The sequence below is a fragment of the Lates calcarifer genome, linkage group LG19 (assembly GCF_001640805.2).
Source record: "Lates calcarifer isolate ASB-BC8 linkage group LG19, TLL_Latcal_v3, whole genome shotgun sequence".
NCBI classification, from domain to species: Eukaryota; Metazoa; Chordata; class Actinopteri; family Centropomidae; genus Lates; species Lates calcarifer.
Genome location: NC_066851.1, coordinates 15,102,473 through 15,118,731, shown reverse-complemented (window position 1 = coordinate 15,118,731; position 16,259 = coordinate 15,102,473). Strand labels below are relative to the sequence as shown.

The window sequence follows — 16,259 nt, the reverse complement described above, 5'->3', positions numbered from 1 at the left end:
CTGTGTACATTATGAACAACATACCTGTACATGGACAAGAGTTACACCTGGCCACAAAAACATCACTCTTATCAGTCTCCAAACTAAGACTCAATCAGCATCTTAACACCAAAAACTCAAGCAAAATAAAAAAAGATGGATGTTAAAAAGATCCAGTTAAAATATATCTCAATACCAGTGAAGATGAATTTTTCTCCAGTTAAGTAGGATCACCGTTCATGCGTCTTTGATACCAAAAACTTGTCAACAAAAATATCAGGCTGATAAAAATTGGGAACAATTTACTTTGGCCAACGTCATAAATTAAGTTGCCACCTTGACTGTAAATCTGCAATTTCAATCAAATTGAAATAATAAGATGTTTCAGTAAATGTAAACTCTGCAGTGCCTCTAAGCATTGTCTCTGTACAGATTCGCTTCCTTCTGATCTCTAAATACTATTTGTAGCTGCAGCAGGGAATAGACCATACTGTGTCCAGTTGAAAGTGATTGCGTAAGTGTTCATTAATAGTCAGGACGCCGTTTGTAACAGCAGAGGGAGATTTCTCACTGGAGGTGAAAACAAGCGCAGCAGCCAGAATACTGAAACTGGAGATAGTCTGTCCCTCGGACTTTCTGCTTCACAGTAATACTGAGCGTCACAGGCCAGCATAGGTGACGTAAAACCCAGCACACTGCATGCCACTGTTAGTTACATGGCCTCCTTTCCCCTGACTAGCTCTTCTAACCGTTTTTGTTTTGTACACTTATGTGAAAATACAGGTTCATCTGACCTGATGTATGCTGGATGATGATGAAAAATCCTAATTTTTTTGCAGGGGTTTTTCTCTAATGTAATGGCATTACTTAACACGTTACTGCAACAGTTTCAAAACAAGCAATATATGACACTGAATGAGAAAAATGTCTAAATGTCCTTCATATTATGCAAAAATACACAGCATTTTCAACTTTACAATGCAGATATTTAGGCACTTTGTCTTAAAAATACATTTGAAAGTATATCGCTCAAATACAGCACACTGATTTTGAAACAGTTCTCGTTATAAAAAAAAGTTTTGAAAAAAATACATTTTCCAGTTTTACTCTGCAACTTTCTCTTCCCTCGCTCATCAACTGCAGATTTCTCAAACCTGTGCTATAGATTTCTACTTTCCATCGAACCAGTGTTTTTACAAAGACTAACCACCCTTCTTTGTTTCAGCAGGTGTTTTGTTTTACTGAGCAGATGGTGGGCAGAAAGATGGGGAAAGCTCACTGACTATTTTAGGTACAGATGCCTCAGTTTAACTGCGTTTTTGAACTCTTGACTCCATTAACAAACCTCCATATGAAACTATTTCTCTGCTTTTGTTCATCACTATAGAAAAGTCCTTCATTATCAGAACCAGTAGCAACAGCAATTCAAATATATACTCATCTGAAAAGCATCTTTAGTCAAATGAAAATAAATCAACTGTTTTCAATACACATCTATAATAAAGATTTTTTTTTAATGCAGCTTAACATTGGTTCAATATGTACAGCAAAGTACTGTAAAAGTGCTGGGCTTTATTAAGCAAAAATGTATGTAAAAATAACATAATACTGTTTAGAGGCAGGTTATAAGTCTTTATGCTCCTTCATGTGGCATTGTGTCTTTTTCTTCTTTTTTTTTCATAAATCCACACATCATTCCATCAGCCCTGTCCAATTTAATACTTGGCCAAAACAGGGTCCACCACACACAGGCCGCTACATTTAAACTGATTTATACAGCTGCATCATCACAGTGCAGTTTGGCATAAACCTGGAGCAAATTCCACCCTGAAATCATCTGTGCTGACAGTGTGACAGTGTGACAGTGTTGATGGAGGCTGGACAGACACCTGTGCTCAGATCAGCCTGGAGTTGCGGAGGTACTGGATGAGGACCTTGTAGATGAAGTTGTACTGAGACAAAGTCTGAACCATCATCATCCTCTGAGTGCGTAGCTTCAGCAGGACCTCTGGGACATTTAGTGGCTGAAACAGACGGACACGGGGTATGAGGGAGACTAGCTCTGCTTCATCAAAATACACAAAGATGGCAAAGCAACCAAGAAAATGCTGTGATCTGTTTTTGTGAAAGTGAGGAAGTTACCTCATTGTGCTCTAGACAGGCTATCATGATCTCAGATAGGATGACCACTCCAGTCCGTCCCACTCCGGCACTGCAGTGGACCAGTACAGGTAGGTTGGTGTTCTTTGGGTCACTGATGCTGTTTGTGTGTCTCCTCACAGACTGGATCTCCTCTAGGTAGGCTGGAAAAAGACAAGAGTGCTTACTTAAGATTTACTTATGTAAACATATGTTGCATTTTTAAACATGCAACCTACATCTTCTTAAGGTTGCAGCACTGAATATTATGCTAGGTCATCTATACCTTTGTTTAACTGTATACAAAACTGATAAAATTTTATGGCACATATGGAATAAATGTGGCTATAAATGCAAATGTAACAGCCAACAGAAACAGCAAGGATGATGACCCTGAAACTGATACTGATCCCACTCACTGAGGAAGCCTTTGAAGTCCTCAGGACAGCCATGATCAGGCCAGTCTGTGTACTGCAGGTGCCAGACAGTCCTCTCCTGGCCCGTCAGGAGGTGTTTGATCTTAAGCCCTGTGGTGGCGTAGCAGCCGGACTCGGTGCGGAACCGGGTGGTGATTTTGAAGCGGCCGTACGTCACCGTGTTGTGGCGTGAGCCAAGTCGCGGCCAGTACCGGAAGCTCTTTTCTCGGCCGCTCTCCTGGAGGAAGAGAATGACGCAGAAAGGTCGGTCCAGGGCGGAGATGAGAAATAAAATGTGTGGAGCTGTAAATGTGAAATCAAACGCACCTCTTCAGCTGTGACCATGGCGATGATGGAGACTCCCTGCTCCCACACCATCTGCCAGAAGTCCTGACACGTGTTCGACATGGGACCCTGCGTTGCGATGTAGCTCCACTCCTGCCCGGCGACTGTTATCTAATGAGACAGGAGACGTGTGTCTTTAAAATCATCAGTCACAGGATCTCATCAGTAATTGGTGTTTTAAAAAACAGAGCTAAAACAACACAAAATGGAAAGAATTCTGAGCAAAGATGAGTAATTCTATTGTGTCAGAAACATAACTGAGGGAGTGAAATGTGATTAAACTACAGTCACAAACCAAACACCAGTGTATGAGTAGTATGTTTGCTCTTCATGAGCAGCTGTTATCCACAGAGGAGTCTGACTGTCAGCCTGTCACAGTTGGACAAAGGGATGGATACACTGTGTAGGTAGTTAAAACCCTTCCGTGTTTTACTGAATTTATTCTGGTCATTCTGAATTCTGCCTCAAATGTTAAATGTGTCAACACACATTTATGATTGTAATTACTCTTAATGAGGGAATAAAAGCTTAAAGCATTTTTGCTTTACTCATCATGACTATTACAACTCTGCTAGTGACTAGAGTTGTGTTATGTCTTCTGAGAAGCTTTGTCAAGCCTGAGAAAATAATCCTATTGTTGTCATAGTGATTTCATCAGCTTGAGTTTGGAAACATATTTATAGCAGTAAACCTCCCACACAAACTGAGGGTCTGTATTAACCAGGTAGAGTGACTGATGTTGACAGTATTAAATTGCGTAAGGGGAAGTGTGAGATCCCACATTTTAGGAACTTAACTCTATCTAACTCATTTATTTAGGCCATTACTGCTTTGTTCTACCTTTCACAAATCTGCCAACTACATGACTTAAAAAGCACTTTAAAAGTACTGAATTTCAAGCAGGCCACTCTCATTTCCAATGGATTCCACTGTTTTGAAATCTCAGACATGCTACGAGTATTTTATTGCAAGTCAAACTCTGTGTTAACTCAGAAATATTTACATTTTCTCAAGTAGTCAAGAAGCAGCCAGACATGAACAGCTCCCAAACTAAACTCAGACTCAAGAGCCTGCTAAAAAACATTATTTTCTTTTTCTGGGAAAATACTAAAACAATAAAGTCACTGTAAAGCCATTAGGCCTATAGGAATTGTGCAGCATATAGTGATATACATGCCAAAACACCTGGTTTATCATTAAGGGAACCCTACAGAGTGCCACAGATACTATCTATATGTCCATATGGCAATACAACAGGAGAACTGAAGGGATTTCTATTGGTAAATTCAGTGGGTTCTAACATGTATAATTTAGGCTTTTGCTTTGTAGCAGAGAGTGACTTTTCAGCAGGCAACAATATTTTAAAACAGCATATCAGTCTGTTGCACTTTCCAAACAGTGAATACTGAAATTCAAATAATTAAATCAGAGAAAAACAGGATGTGTAGCTTGATTGAATTATAAAATCATGTACATGACATTTGGAAAGAGATAGGTCTCATGATACGTAGCTGTACTACTTACTCTGATATGCGATGCGTTGATGTAGCCTGTGTTGTTCTCTTTAGTGGGAACCAGCTCCACTCTGTTGCTGTCATAAGGCAGGACGTCTTGGAAGCGGTTTTTGTCTCCGCTCTCTGGCAGCTGGGCGATGGTGTACTCCCCTCCTGGACGCTTTGGGATTTTCTCGTACTCCTTTAACAACTCGCCCCTGTCCATGTGCTGCTCCAGCACTTTACACTGACATACACACACAGAAAAAAAGGAAAGCGAATAAATCACTGCCGTGCATAACGCAGTCCTGATCCAGGAACAGTTTAACCTCATTTGGACTTACTGTGGCCAATCAGTGTCATTTCCTAATCTTTGGACAAAACTTAATAAGCAGTGACACAGAAATTATACAATCACTATGAAGAAGTCTGATCAGCATTTGTGCTTTACTTTCTCTTATTGTAGTTCTACTGTTTTACTTTCTGTTGCTGTAGACATTGCTGGAAGACAGTTTCCTGTAAACTATGGTGAATGGTGTTACAGCAGGATACATTCAATGAATTGTGGATGCATAACAACTGCAAGAAAATATATTTAAATGACCTGCACATTTTAAAAATCCTGTGTAAAACTGAAAATATGAAGCACCACATCATTATTTTTGAAACTGTCAAAACACCAAAGTGAGATGCATTATTAAAATCTGATCTGCAGTGGTGAAATTTTGTGCACTTCTTACAGGAAGTACAGAAACATGTAAACAACTGCCATGTATGTCATTAATGAATAAGAGTTAATAATAACCTACATCTTTGAATAACAATTCTTTGGGAACATTTGGGAATTTAATGTTCACATTTAACCGTCAGAACTGATTAGCATAGTGGTAATTAATTTTAGTGTGTGGAACAACAAGCATCAAGTTTAACAAGGCTGACCAGTTCAGTTTTATGTTCATGGTGGCAACAGGAATGTCACTTTCTCCTTCATATATCCTTCATAGAAAGACCTCAGCTACCAGCAGGTTATTAATGCCAACAAAACAAGCCCCTACTGGTAATGAGCTTTTTTCTGTCTGTGGCAAGGTTACAAAACAAGTCACCAACAATACACAAGCAAAATGTAACAAATTTCACATTATCTCTTATGTTATCAATGTTTAAACTATTCATTTGTAATTGCATTATTAATACATGTCATTGAGAAAAGTCAAAAACTCAGTCTTACCCTCTCGTCATTAGAGGCTCTTTCAGGCTCATCCTTGATCTCGTCATGCATTGGCTGCCTGGACACTGACAGGCCGTTGAGCTTGGCCACCTTCAGAGGGCCCATCTTCTTCACCTCTGACCTCGCTCCTTTCTTCATGCCCTGGTATGACAATAGAGTAGGGACAGAGAAAAAGTGAGAATGAATGTGTTTAGATCTCACAGAGGGAGTAGTAGATAGATGAGGGGAGGTACAGCGCAGCTTTGCTGACGGTTTTCTTGCAGAATGTCAGCTAACCGGTTTTCCAAGGTAGTCCAACTACATTCTTTCAATATGTGTCAAAGTGAGTCTGTTTGCGCCAGTCAACGCTGGCCACTGAAACTACCGCAAATGTTTTCTACATGTATAGTCCTATTATCTTGATATGAGGCACAGACATTATGTCACCAAGACAAAACAAGTGTATACAACACGGTGTTTGAGAAAATGAGAGACACTGGGAGCAGTTGTTTGCTGTATTACCTTTACAGACAAATATAAAGCTAACCATTCAGCTATGAGGGTACCCAATAAAACATTAATTTTCAACAAAAATGCCAGAAATTCCAGTTCCTCAAATGTGAGAATTTGCTGCTTTTCTTTGTGAAGTTTGAAATGAGAATAAACTAAATATTTTAGGTGGACTTTTTGGACTGGTGGTTGAGGACATTACCTCAAATCCCTGGAAACTGTGATGGGCTTTTATACTACTTTTTGATATTTCAGTGACTGAATGACTAATCAAGAAAATGCTCTGCAGATTAACTGATGACAAAACAATTAATTTAACAATTAATTGCAGCCCTAGAGCTAAGACATAGCAGAGGTGGTATGGAGAAACAGAAATGTCCATTTATTTCTTTTTCCATGTCTCAGTTTTAAGGTATTAAATCATCACCGCATTATGTTAATAACGTAAACAACTACAGGAGGGGACTGGGAACAGGACTCACCGGAGGGGGCAAACCTTCCACTGTTTTCTTGCCAGGAGGAACATCAGACACAGGCCTCTTCTTGCAGTCTGTTTTAGTCCTCTGCTTGCCCTGGCCACTCAGGTCTCCCTCTGAGACAGAGGGCATAATCCTGGGCTGTCGGAAATCTGACAGCAGGTACAGAGGCTCACCCTCCTGGATCAGGGGGTGAACCTTGTAAGTCAAGGAGCCCGTTATAGAGGGGTCAAGGGAGGAACCTATGGGATATGCAGGCGGCGGCTCTATGGGAGTCTGTTGCTGAGGCGGCAGAGAAGAGAGAGATGATAGACTGTGATGCTGCTGGGATGCCTGTTCAGGAACAATGGCTGCCATTGCGTCCTGAGAAAGTGGAGTGTGACGTCCACTGTCGTCCTCAAACTCCTCTTCCTCACCACTACTGTGAACCAGCATGGTTGCATCTGAGAGGGACTTTTTGTGTCCGTACTGCACATCCTCCTTAATGTCGCCCCTGTCCTCTGCCTTTGTACGTTCCAGGAAGACGTTGAGCTGTGAGCCCTGGGAGCGACCGCCACGCAAGACTGGAGGGGGTGTAGCAGTTTCAGCTGCTGAAGAAGACACAGTCCGCTCTTTGACCCTCATCCCTTCGAGACTATGAGCCAATCCAGCAATCTCAATGGAGTTACGCTTCTGAGCGTAGTGTGGGTGTCTGTGTGGGGGTCCGCTGAAAAGAGGCTCAGACACCTCCTGTAGAGAGTGAGCCACAGGCAGACTGTCCTCTTGGAAAGTCTGGACAGAGTGGTGCACACGCCTCGTGATGATGAGGTCTGGGTTGCTACTGCTGACATACAGGTGACGTGACAGGTCAGGTGTGCTGTTTGCAGGCCGTGGATGGGCGTACGGGTAGGGCGGAGGTGGTCGGTACACTTGTGTTCTCATGATGTTAGGAGCTGGATACTCCTGGGCTTGTTGTAACTGGACATTAGTGAGCTCAGGGACACTAACCGCTCCCACTACGGGCCTCCTCTCTGTTGGATAGGGGTATGGAGAGGGGCTGTGAAAGCTTGAGCCCAGATGGAAAGGATAGTGGTGGTGTTGGGCCGCTCCGCCATGCTCCCCTCTGATCTCTGGCTGGCTGTAAACTAGAGGGTCTGGTCTGCTGTAGGCGTACGAGTTTCCAATGTTTAGGTTCCTCATGGAGTGGCTCTGCCGGTGTTCTTGAGACAAAACCATCCCTCCTCCCGCTCCTCGGTTTTTCTGTCGCATCACTGTCTCATAATCGGGAGTAGCGCGATAGGAAGGTGGGATGAGAGCGCTGTGGCGATGCGAGGGGACGTAGTCTGGCCTGGTAATATCACTTGTGATAGAGGGATTGGAGGACATGGGTGAAGGTTGAAGGTAGTGTTGAGGATTGGTTAGAGAGCTGGTGCTATGGGCGCTGTAGACGCTGCCGTTACGTAAACGCCCTCCGCTGCTGTATTCCATAGGAGGGCAGTCCAGGCTGGTCTGAGAGTGGTAGTAATAACCGTTCTGACTGTTCATGTACAAGTTGTCTGTGAAAGTGAGAAAATCCCAAGAATGGGTATACAATTAAAATTACAAAACAATTATAGAGCAGGCATCACAGATAAGAAAAAGCAGCATTACGTAGTGACTTGTAATATTCCCATGCACTCGCTGGAAGTTTTTTTCTATTCAGTAGTTACCCTGTGATGATGTGTAAGGCTCTGTGAAATGGCCATTGTAGTGCATTTGAGGAGGGGGCATCATGTAGGCCTGAGGCTTTGGCTGTAAATCAAAACGAGAGTAATTCAGTTACTGCTCACATGATCCAAATACTGCTCAAGAAAAAGGTGAAAAGTGTGTTTTAAGCGTGCATGGACATTACCAGAGATATTCTAGTCGAGGATCTCCGTCTGACTGGGTTTACAACTGCGGGCTGGGTTTGGCTGGTGGGAAAACAAACGCGGGTCAAAAAAAAGATGCTATAACTGATGCAAAAATGTTTTTTTCACTCTGAGAATGCACTCACACAACAAGGTGAAAACCAGTGACACAAGTCCCTCAGAATTAAAGCTCATCTTACAAGTTTCAATTTTTTCAGAAGATTTGCATTTAATAAAACACGTTAACACTTTTTGTGTTAAATGTTTGTCTTACCACATGACCATTCAAGAGACGTATTTTCAGATATATTTCTGTTGATATTTAACAAGTTCTGAGTTACATTCTATGCATTACAGATTATATATTTAGTTTATAGCCTAAAGTCTTGTAAAATCCACAAACTCCTTTAACTTGAAGAAAAAGTCATTACATGCCTGAGGGCCCATGGCTCATTTCAGACATGGAGAGTCTGTTTGCTGTGGTTATTGTTAGCTAGGGCAATCACGAAGGGATGGGTGTTGGCACCTGCTCGATAGGCATACTGTAGGCGGTGGCTGACTGTGTTGCTCACCCCTTATTAGAAGGCAGAGAGGGACGAGAGAGCATTGGAAAGCGAGGAAAGGATAGAGTGAGAAGGGACTTCTGGGAGCCCTCAGAAGGCAGGGGGTCACACTCCTCTCTGAAGAGAGAGGAGGAGAGGAGGATAGAAGTGAGGCTACACCAAGGAGGAGACACACACCTAAGGAGACAAGGAACAAAGAGACAGGAACTAGGCTAGACGTGTTAAAAAAGAGAAGGAAAAAAACACTTACAGGCTACTCTTGTTGATCTTATAAAACTTGAGTCTGGCCAGACACATCCGGCACACATATTTGGAGGTTTCCATGTCTTCCTACACAAAAAAGAGGGGGAAAAAAATCGATGGCAAGAGAATTAGTACAGATGTGGTGTTTACTTAGTTACCTACAAATAAAAGCATTCCTGTGCATGCACTCAAATACTTCTCCACTGAGTTTCACCTAATGGTATGTGACTTTATGACACACTCATACAATCCAAGTTACAGCCACCCAAACACACACACAAACACAAACACACAGGTGTATTGTTTAGACTAGCTGATGGTAAGCTCCACCACAAAGGCCACTGGCAATTTTGCCAAATCCAATAAGAGAATGCTATGCCCCTGGGGATGGAGGGGGAAGAGAAGGTGTAGTAGCAGCAGAGACTTACAGTCTGGAACTGAACACTCTCCTCTCTGTTGGCTAGCTCCAGGGCAAAGAAGGACCTGTTGTGACTCATGTTGTTAATTTCATTCCACCTACACAGCCAATTAAAGCACAAGAGAAAGAGAGGGAGAAAAAAAAAACACACGATGTCATGGCAGTCACAACATCTCACAGCAACAGAGACTATGGCACTGCTGTAACAATGTATAATAAAGCCCACAGACATATGGAGTATCTAGTACTTATATTGTTATGTAGATAGATATAGTTCAACCTAGGTCAACAATGTTCACTCACTCACTGGACTGACAAATAATCCCCCCACAATCCTTATCTTCTATCACAGTCTACCTGACTCATTTCCTCTTGGGCCACGTTCAGGTCTACAGAGCATTAAGGAACATTACGGGAGACAACCTCACCCAAAAATAGCTGTGAGCTGCACCACAAAACTCAATCTATACTGACAGACTCGTCTGATTCAATGTAATTACTGCTCAGAGTCACAAGTTAGCAGACAAAGTTTTTATTCAATGCTTCGAATTGAGAAGTAGATCATGTTTCCGGCCTGTTAGGCAGCGCCAAAGTCTATCAAACATTCTCAAACTTTTTGATTTACCTGTGTAAAAAAAGAAGCCTTCCGTTTTTGTTCTTGACAAAGATGCCGTCCAGGCAGGATCCAAGGGTAACATCTGTGCCTGTACTGTCCTGTTTAGATAAGAGGGAAGGAAAAAGATAGTTCTTTCATCAAGCTGTGCAGTAGTAGCAACAATATGCAGCTCCATACTTCTTAGACGTCTGGGCTGTCGGGGTTGGATCTTGTGGACCTACCTTGGCCTGAAAGCTTTCTTGGCCATAGCCCTCCATTTTCTCCACTTCCTGCATGTACAGCATCTCTGCCTCTGGGGCTGACAAACCCCTGAAAAGGCAAAAAATGGCAAAAACATATGGTGGAAGTGCAGTGATTTACAGAGCTGCTGAATTCTAGTTTTGACTTTGCTAACAAGTAAAGTGTATAAAATGAGGTAAAATAGTACAAGACCAACTTTATTTGTCCTTTTCAGCATGTCCCTATGTAAATCACAGAAGATGTGTTATATGTTGTATAGCCTGAGTGAGACTAAGTGAATCCAGATGATGACAGATAATCTGCCAACACAGATTTTCATCTGTCTAGACAAACAAAAATCTGTCTAGGCTGGTTTTCTATAAAGCACTATGTTCGCCTGTGCAATGAGTGAAACTTTTATCTGTTGATCAATGCACAGAACAGACAGGCTGATGCTTTGAAAACCTTGCTCACCTGAAGGACTGATAAAGCAGAGCCACTTTTTGAGTGGCCTCTTCCAGCACTCGCTCATCCTGAATCCAGTCCTGCAAAGACAGGAGTCAGGATTGATACGACGTTGCATAAAACACAAATTAACGCAGGACATCTGAAGTACTTCATTTCACGTGTCGAGCATGCCAAACAAAATGCTTACAATAGGGAATAGCACAAACTTCTGTAGGAACTCCTGGGAATCATATCGATTGAAGTCCCCAAAGTCAGCTGTGAACATAAAGAAAAGTACACTGAATGAGTAAATACAGCAAGACGTGCTTCACATGACTCTGCCCTCTGAACAAATCCTATTACATGTCCATGTTCTGCATTTGGTAAAAGGCAAAATAGATATTCAAGAATTGCAGAATGGTGTAATGCATTTTGGAAAACTGCAGAGTATGATGACTAGATGGACTAATTTTAGGAGGGGAGGGGCCCGTTTGTTATGGAAGGGAATTGCTTCAGTGTCTGACAACGCAGAGGTCCAAAACTGTTACAGCTTCAGGCTGCCTGCTGGCAACATTCTCAACTATCTTGAGTATCCCAAGCATCAGCAATGCTCAAAAGCTACAACTGCCCTTCACTCCAAAATATCCTAGTCAGGGGCACAAAATAGGAACTGCACAACTTTATTTATGGCACAACTTCCAATTTAAGCGATGATTACATCTTACAGGCACTTGCAAGAAGTTTCATGGGGCTTTTCTTTGAGGCACAAACTGCAGGCTGGTCAGTCATTTGAAAATGGCTGCAATAGTAAGTGATCTCAGTGGCTCCGTTATGCTAACACCCAGGCCAGTAAGTTGCAGTGCCTGATATAACTTTGCCAGCAGTGTTTGAGATTCTTCTGGCTGGGCCAAAGTGGGAGGACATGTCAGGGTTGAAGCTCATGCAAAGGGGTATTCGCGCGCACACACACACACACGCGCACGTGCACAAATACACACACAAATACACACAACCCTGACTAATTTAATAGGCTGGGTTAGGTTTGATGGTGCTTGTTAAGTGCTGTATAATAAAACAAGACATGGGGTGTGATAAAAAACAAAATGGTCCACAACGATATCTTATGAAATTCCAATCTCAAGTCCCATTTTCCTAACTGTGCTTTAAGAAGAAACTTGTATAAAAAAATTATGAACTGGTAGAAGCCTCATGTCTAGATATCACTGAAAATAATTCTAGCCCCAGTACAATTTTGATAGATGTTGAGGGGAAGTTTACTCTTTAAGCAGGTGTTGCCTTATATCAGGATTTATGGACAATTGCTCTCTAATTGCACCAGTAATTACTTAATGGCTGCTAGTAGTCACTGCAGAACGATTTATACCAAGACACACCACTCTTGTCCAACTGAACTTTCTGCCATAAGGCTAGTGTTATACATTCATATTACCTTGCACCGCCAGGCTAGCTAAACGTATAGCTTGTTCAAGCGAGCATGAGATCCTGCCATCCAGAACATCCTTCTTTAGCTGAAGGTAATACTGATATCTGTGAGGAAAGAGAGTGTTATTAAGAGGTGGGAACAGACAAGCAGCCAATGACCAAACATTACAACTTCATTCAGGTATGCAGAAACAGCTGTAACAGAGCAAAACTTCTCAAATACAGCGGCACCAAAATATTTTAAGACATATTTACACCATTATACTTGATGTCTCTCTGTTTGGCGCTAGAGATATCCACTGGCATCTGGTTCTTTGGGTGAAACTGTGTATCTAAATTGCTTCATCAACTTCTTGCCTCAATGACCACCTTAGTCTGACCTGAGCTTATTTAGAGAAACAATAATAGGCCTAATGTGGTTGCACTAAACTTTGCATGGCATTCAGTTCATAACTAAAATGTATAACTTTCTGACTGACACTCTTAAATATGACTTTTAACTAAGCTAATTCAGCTAGTGGCTTAGACAAGACATCTCATGTCACTAGTGGAACATCACCTTGTGATCTCCTGTTGCAGTTGGGTGACACTGGGTATGTAAAACACGACTCCAAAGTAAACGGTGGGCTCCAGCCCATACTTGTCCAGCTGCTTTTTCAGTGGCTTCTCCAAGTCAATCCATCTCTGTTGGTTCTGCTTGTTGAAGTACCACAGACTGAAGTACGTTATCTAACAAGCAAAGAAAGCAAACAGACAAATTACACCTCAACCATGCTGTGATCAAGGGAATTCTAGGGCAACTTATAAACCTGGCAGACCAACTTAGCTTTGGCTATTTGTGGTAAACTAGAAGCAAGGCGTATTTACCAAAAGTCAGAATTCGCATTAAACCTAACAACGGTATTATAGGACTGCTTGAGATCAATCACGTGTCCTTATTTAGTAACATATCTAAGTGCACTAATCTGCTGGTCTTCTTCTCATTATCCATTAAATATTCAAAACATATGTGGACCTGAAAATTCAACCACTGCAAACTTCTCTAGACCTGCAGACTGTTGGCACTCCCTGTTGAGTCTTGTGACTGTCTGAACATCTCACAATGAACACTGGTAAGAGAAGTATCCCCTGTGGGTTTGCTGTTTATGAAGGTCAATTCAGCTGAAAGAGACCTATTATGATTTTCAGTCACTGTCAAGCAAAACCAGAAAATTACTTGCCATATAAACATTTTACATGAGAAAATAATATTGTGAAATAACAACTACCTGGAGCATAGAAAATAGTAACAAATATGACACAGGAGAGAGAAAATATTTTTTCTGAATGGAAACTGCTTACAGTTTCCAATTTAAATGAAACTGTCCTCATTACAGTTTACGGACATCAGACTGAGGCTGAATTAACATAAGTCTTAAAACACCAGGCCTATTAACCATGCAATTACCACATGTGACAATGAATTTGGTTGCCTGATAACTGAAAACAAATATCAGCACTAGTCTTAATCTTTTGCTTAATACTTTTTATCACTGACGTCCAGGAAAACCATGTTTGCACAAATGCTACTGAGATCAAAAATAAATGCATTACTTACATGCTACCAAAACTCTAAATGAGGATGGAGGCCTGCCACTAGAACTACTAACCAGAGTAGACAAATGAAGCCTTGCTACATTATACAGTACAACACCCCATGCCTTACTGCCTGCATATTAGGCAGTCTCCCCTATTCATTTAAAATACAAATGGGTATGGCAGCACTTCAGCTTACATCCCATTTCAGTTCATGACAAACAGGTGGTGGTGTCACTGTGTGACCATAGTGACCAGATGCAGACTTTGTGACTCAGAACTACCTTTTCTGACCATCATGTCCATGCTCTGTGAGAGCAACTTCTATTGAATGAAAATGTCAAAAAACATACATAATATATTTGCTAATCTGTGTGATGAGTTAATTACATACATGTCATTACATAAAAATGTGGCATATGTAACCCCAGAAAATCCGAAATATAAACAAATATTATGAAATATTATGTTCCTTTCTGTTGCTCTGCTTACCAATCCAAAAGTAAGAATGTGTCAAGAAGACAACCTTAACAAAAACACTTTGTTGCTGAGATGGTGAGTCTGAAAAGGTCTATAAGAGAGAACAATCAGCACTTGTATTTGCAGAAAAGACATACATACCTCTCTTAACTCGAGTCTCTGGGCAACTGCCTCCAAACATTCCTGCCCAGTGCTCTCCACTGAAAGTGTAAACTCAACAAACTCTCCATTGAGCTGCTGAATCCGTGTGACAAGACAGCTCTTGCTTGAAACAGTATACCGTCTAGTCCTTTTAAGTTTTAAGCCAAATGGCAAGGGCATGTTTCACACTTCTTCAGGAGGGAGGTCTTCACTTAGTCCTGAGAACTTATCCTCCTCGCTGTCCTCTCCAAACTTTTGTGACTGAGCTTCATGAGGTTCATTATCAGCAATCAGATCTGAAAAGCAAGACAAGAGACATCTCAAAACACATCAACAAAATACTACAATACACACACATACACAACCGCAAGCATGAAATAACAGTCTTGGAAAAGGGATGGGATGTGAAACTGTGTGAATCACAACTTAAGGACTCATCACTGACGCATTTAGCATACAGTATGGTACTTACCCCTGACCTGTCACCCTGAAACAGATGTCAGACTAGACAAACATAAGACTTATTGTAAAGTAATCCTCTTAAATGGTGCATTTTGTTTCAAGTTACCTAACCTGGGTTTGCTACCAAAGGGATTCTATTAACGTTTCCATTTATGTAATACAGTTCTTCGAGGTAACACCACTTAAAGCAATTTCTAGTAGGCTACCTGGCCTGTGAAATTAACGCTGATCATAACACGGTTTGCTAGCCATTTTTTCCAAGCTTGTGGTTAGATTATTCCCCGTCCGGTGAATAGTCGAATCCAAAAACTGACAAGAGCGACATAACTAAACACGCAGCAAGCTACACGCAAAAATCCCTGCTCCTTTCCACCTCAACCATGCATCCACTGCATTATACATTATCTAGCTCAATCACAGTTAACATTACTTAAATTCAACGTTCACAGAAGTTTGTGCCAAATGTTTGACACTTATCTGGCTAACAAGCGACTTTACATTAATATCACTAACTTTAACTACAACCTAATTTAGCTTTAACGCTAACGTGCTAACACGCTCCAGCAAATAGACGACACCCTTGGGAAGCTGACGTCGCCGGTAAATATTTTGGCCAAGAACGTTAACGTTACCGTTAGCCACCAGATGCAAATTAGTAGTCAAACGAAGATTCAGTCCTGAGGGATTCCGCCATCAGGGTCAACGGATCGCTACTTTGGGGATAATGCTCGAAATTAGAGACAATTAATTTGTCTGCAGTTAGTTTCTGGATCAAAATCAACGTTGCACCCCATGCCTCTTGGTCCGATAGTTCACTCAAGTTCCAAGCGTGTTTCGCTTCCTGGGATTGGAAGAGCAACAAGTGTATTCAGTCTACATCCGCGGCCCTATAGCTTTAGCGTTTGCGTTTCGGCGGTTAGTTAATTCCCTAACTACCCAGTAAATACTTCAACTCTACCATATATTCATACAAAATATAATGTTGACCGTATTGTCTTGAGCAGGCGAGTCAAAATACATTATAGTGCCTCCGTGGCGGAAGAATACATGGAGGTTTTCTGAGCCATGACATCAGACAGCTGGAATGCCGAGTGGTGAAAATGCCAGAAATGGGACAGCTGCCTGGAACTGCTGGCCGCTGACCTGTCTATTTACCTTTTACATCGACTGACAACTGTAATCACAGACTAGTAACTCTGTAACTGTTTGCAAAATGGCC

At 41.7% G+C, this 16,259-nt stretch overlaps 1 protein-coding gene across 3 annotated transcripts; it reads right to left on the bottom strand.

Annotated features, from left to right (window-relative positions):
• Positions 1-1,474: 1,474 nt before the first annotated feature.
• ptpn21 (protein tyrosine phosphatase non-receptor type 21) lies at positions 1,475-15,898 on the bottom strand. Of its 3 annotated transcripts, none has more exons than XM_051077993.1 (20): positions 15,673-15,898; positions 14,579-14,874; positions 12,942-13,111; positions 12,390-12,487; positions 11,148-11,215; positions 10,967-11,037; positions 10,495-10,582; positions 10,283-10,371; positions 9,668-9,755; positions 9,247-9,326; positions 9,006-9,149; positions 8,436-8,496; positions 8,254-8,335; positions 6,572-8,100; positions 5,601-5,741; positions 4,404-4,619; positions 2,862-2,990; positions 2,538-2,772; positions 2,122-2,282; positions 1,475-2,003 (listed from the first exon to the last, which is right to left on the bottom strand). In XM_051077993.1, exons 2-20 carry the CDS (start codon positions 14,756-14,758, stop codon positions 1,875-1,877), a joined length of 3,759 nt encoding a protein of 1,252 aa, XP_050933950.1. In that variant the 5' UTR covers positions 14,759-14,874; positions 15,673-15,898; the 3' UTR covers positions 1,475-1,874. The 3 variants fall into 3 exon arrangements, with proteins under 3 accessions (XP_050933950.1, XP_018519140.1, XP_018519142.1); XM_018663624.2 differs by having other exon boundaries at positions 9,006-9,113; XM_018663626.2 differs by lacking the exon at positions 9,006-9,149 and having other exon boundaries at positions 15,673-15,896.
• Between the last annotated feature and the right edge of the window lie 361 nt (positions 15,899-16,259).

Coding starts and splice junctions, on each gene's coding strand:
- ptpn21 (XM_051077993.1), bottom strand. CDS start 14,758: ATGCCCTTGCCATTTGGCTTAAAACTTAAAAGGACTAGACGGTATACT. Junction 2,991..4,403: donor TCAACGCATCGCATATCAGA/GTAAGTAGTACA, acceptor CTGTCTCATTAG/ATAACAGTCGCCGGGCAGGA. Junction 2,773..2,861: donor CCATGGTCACAGCTGAAGAG/GTGCGTTTGATT, acceptor CTCTTCCTCCAG/GAGAGCGGCCGAGAAAAGAG.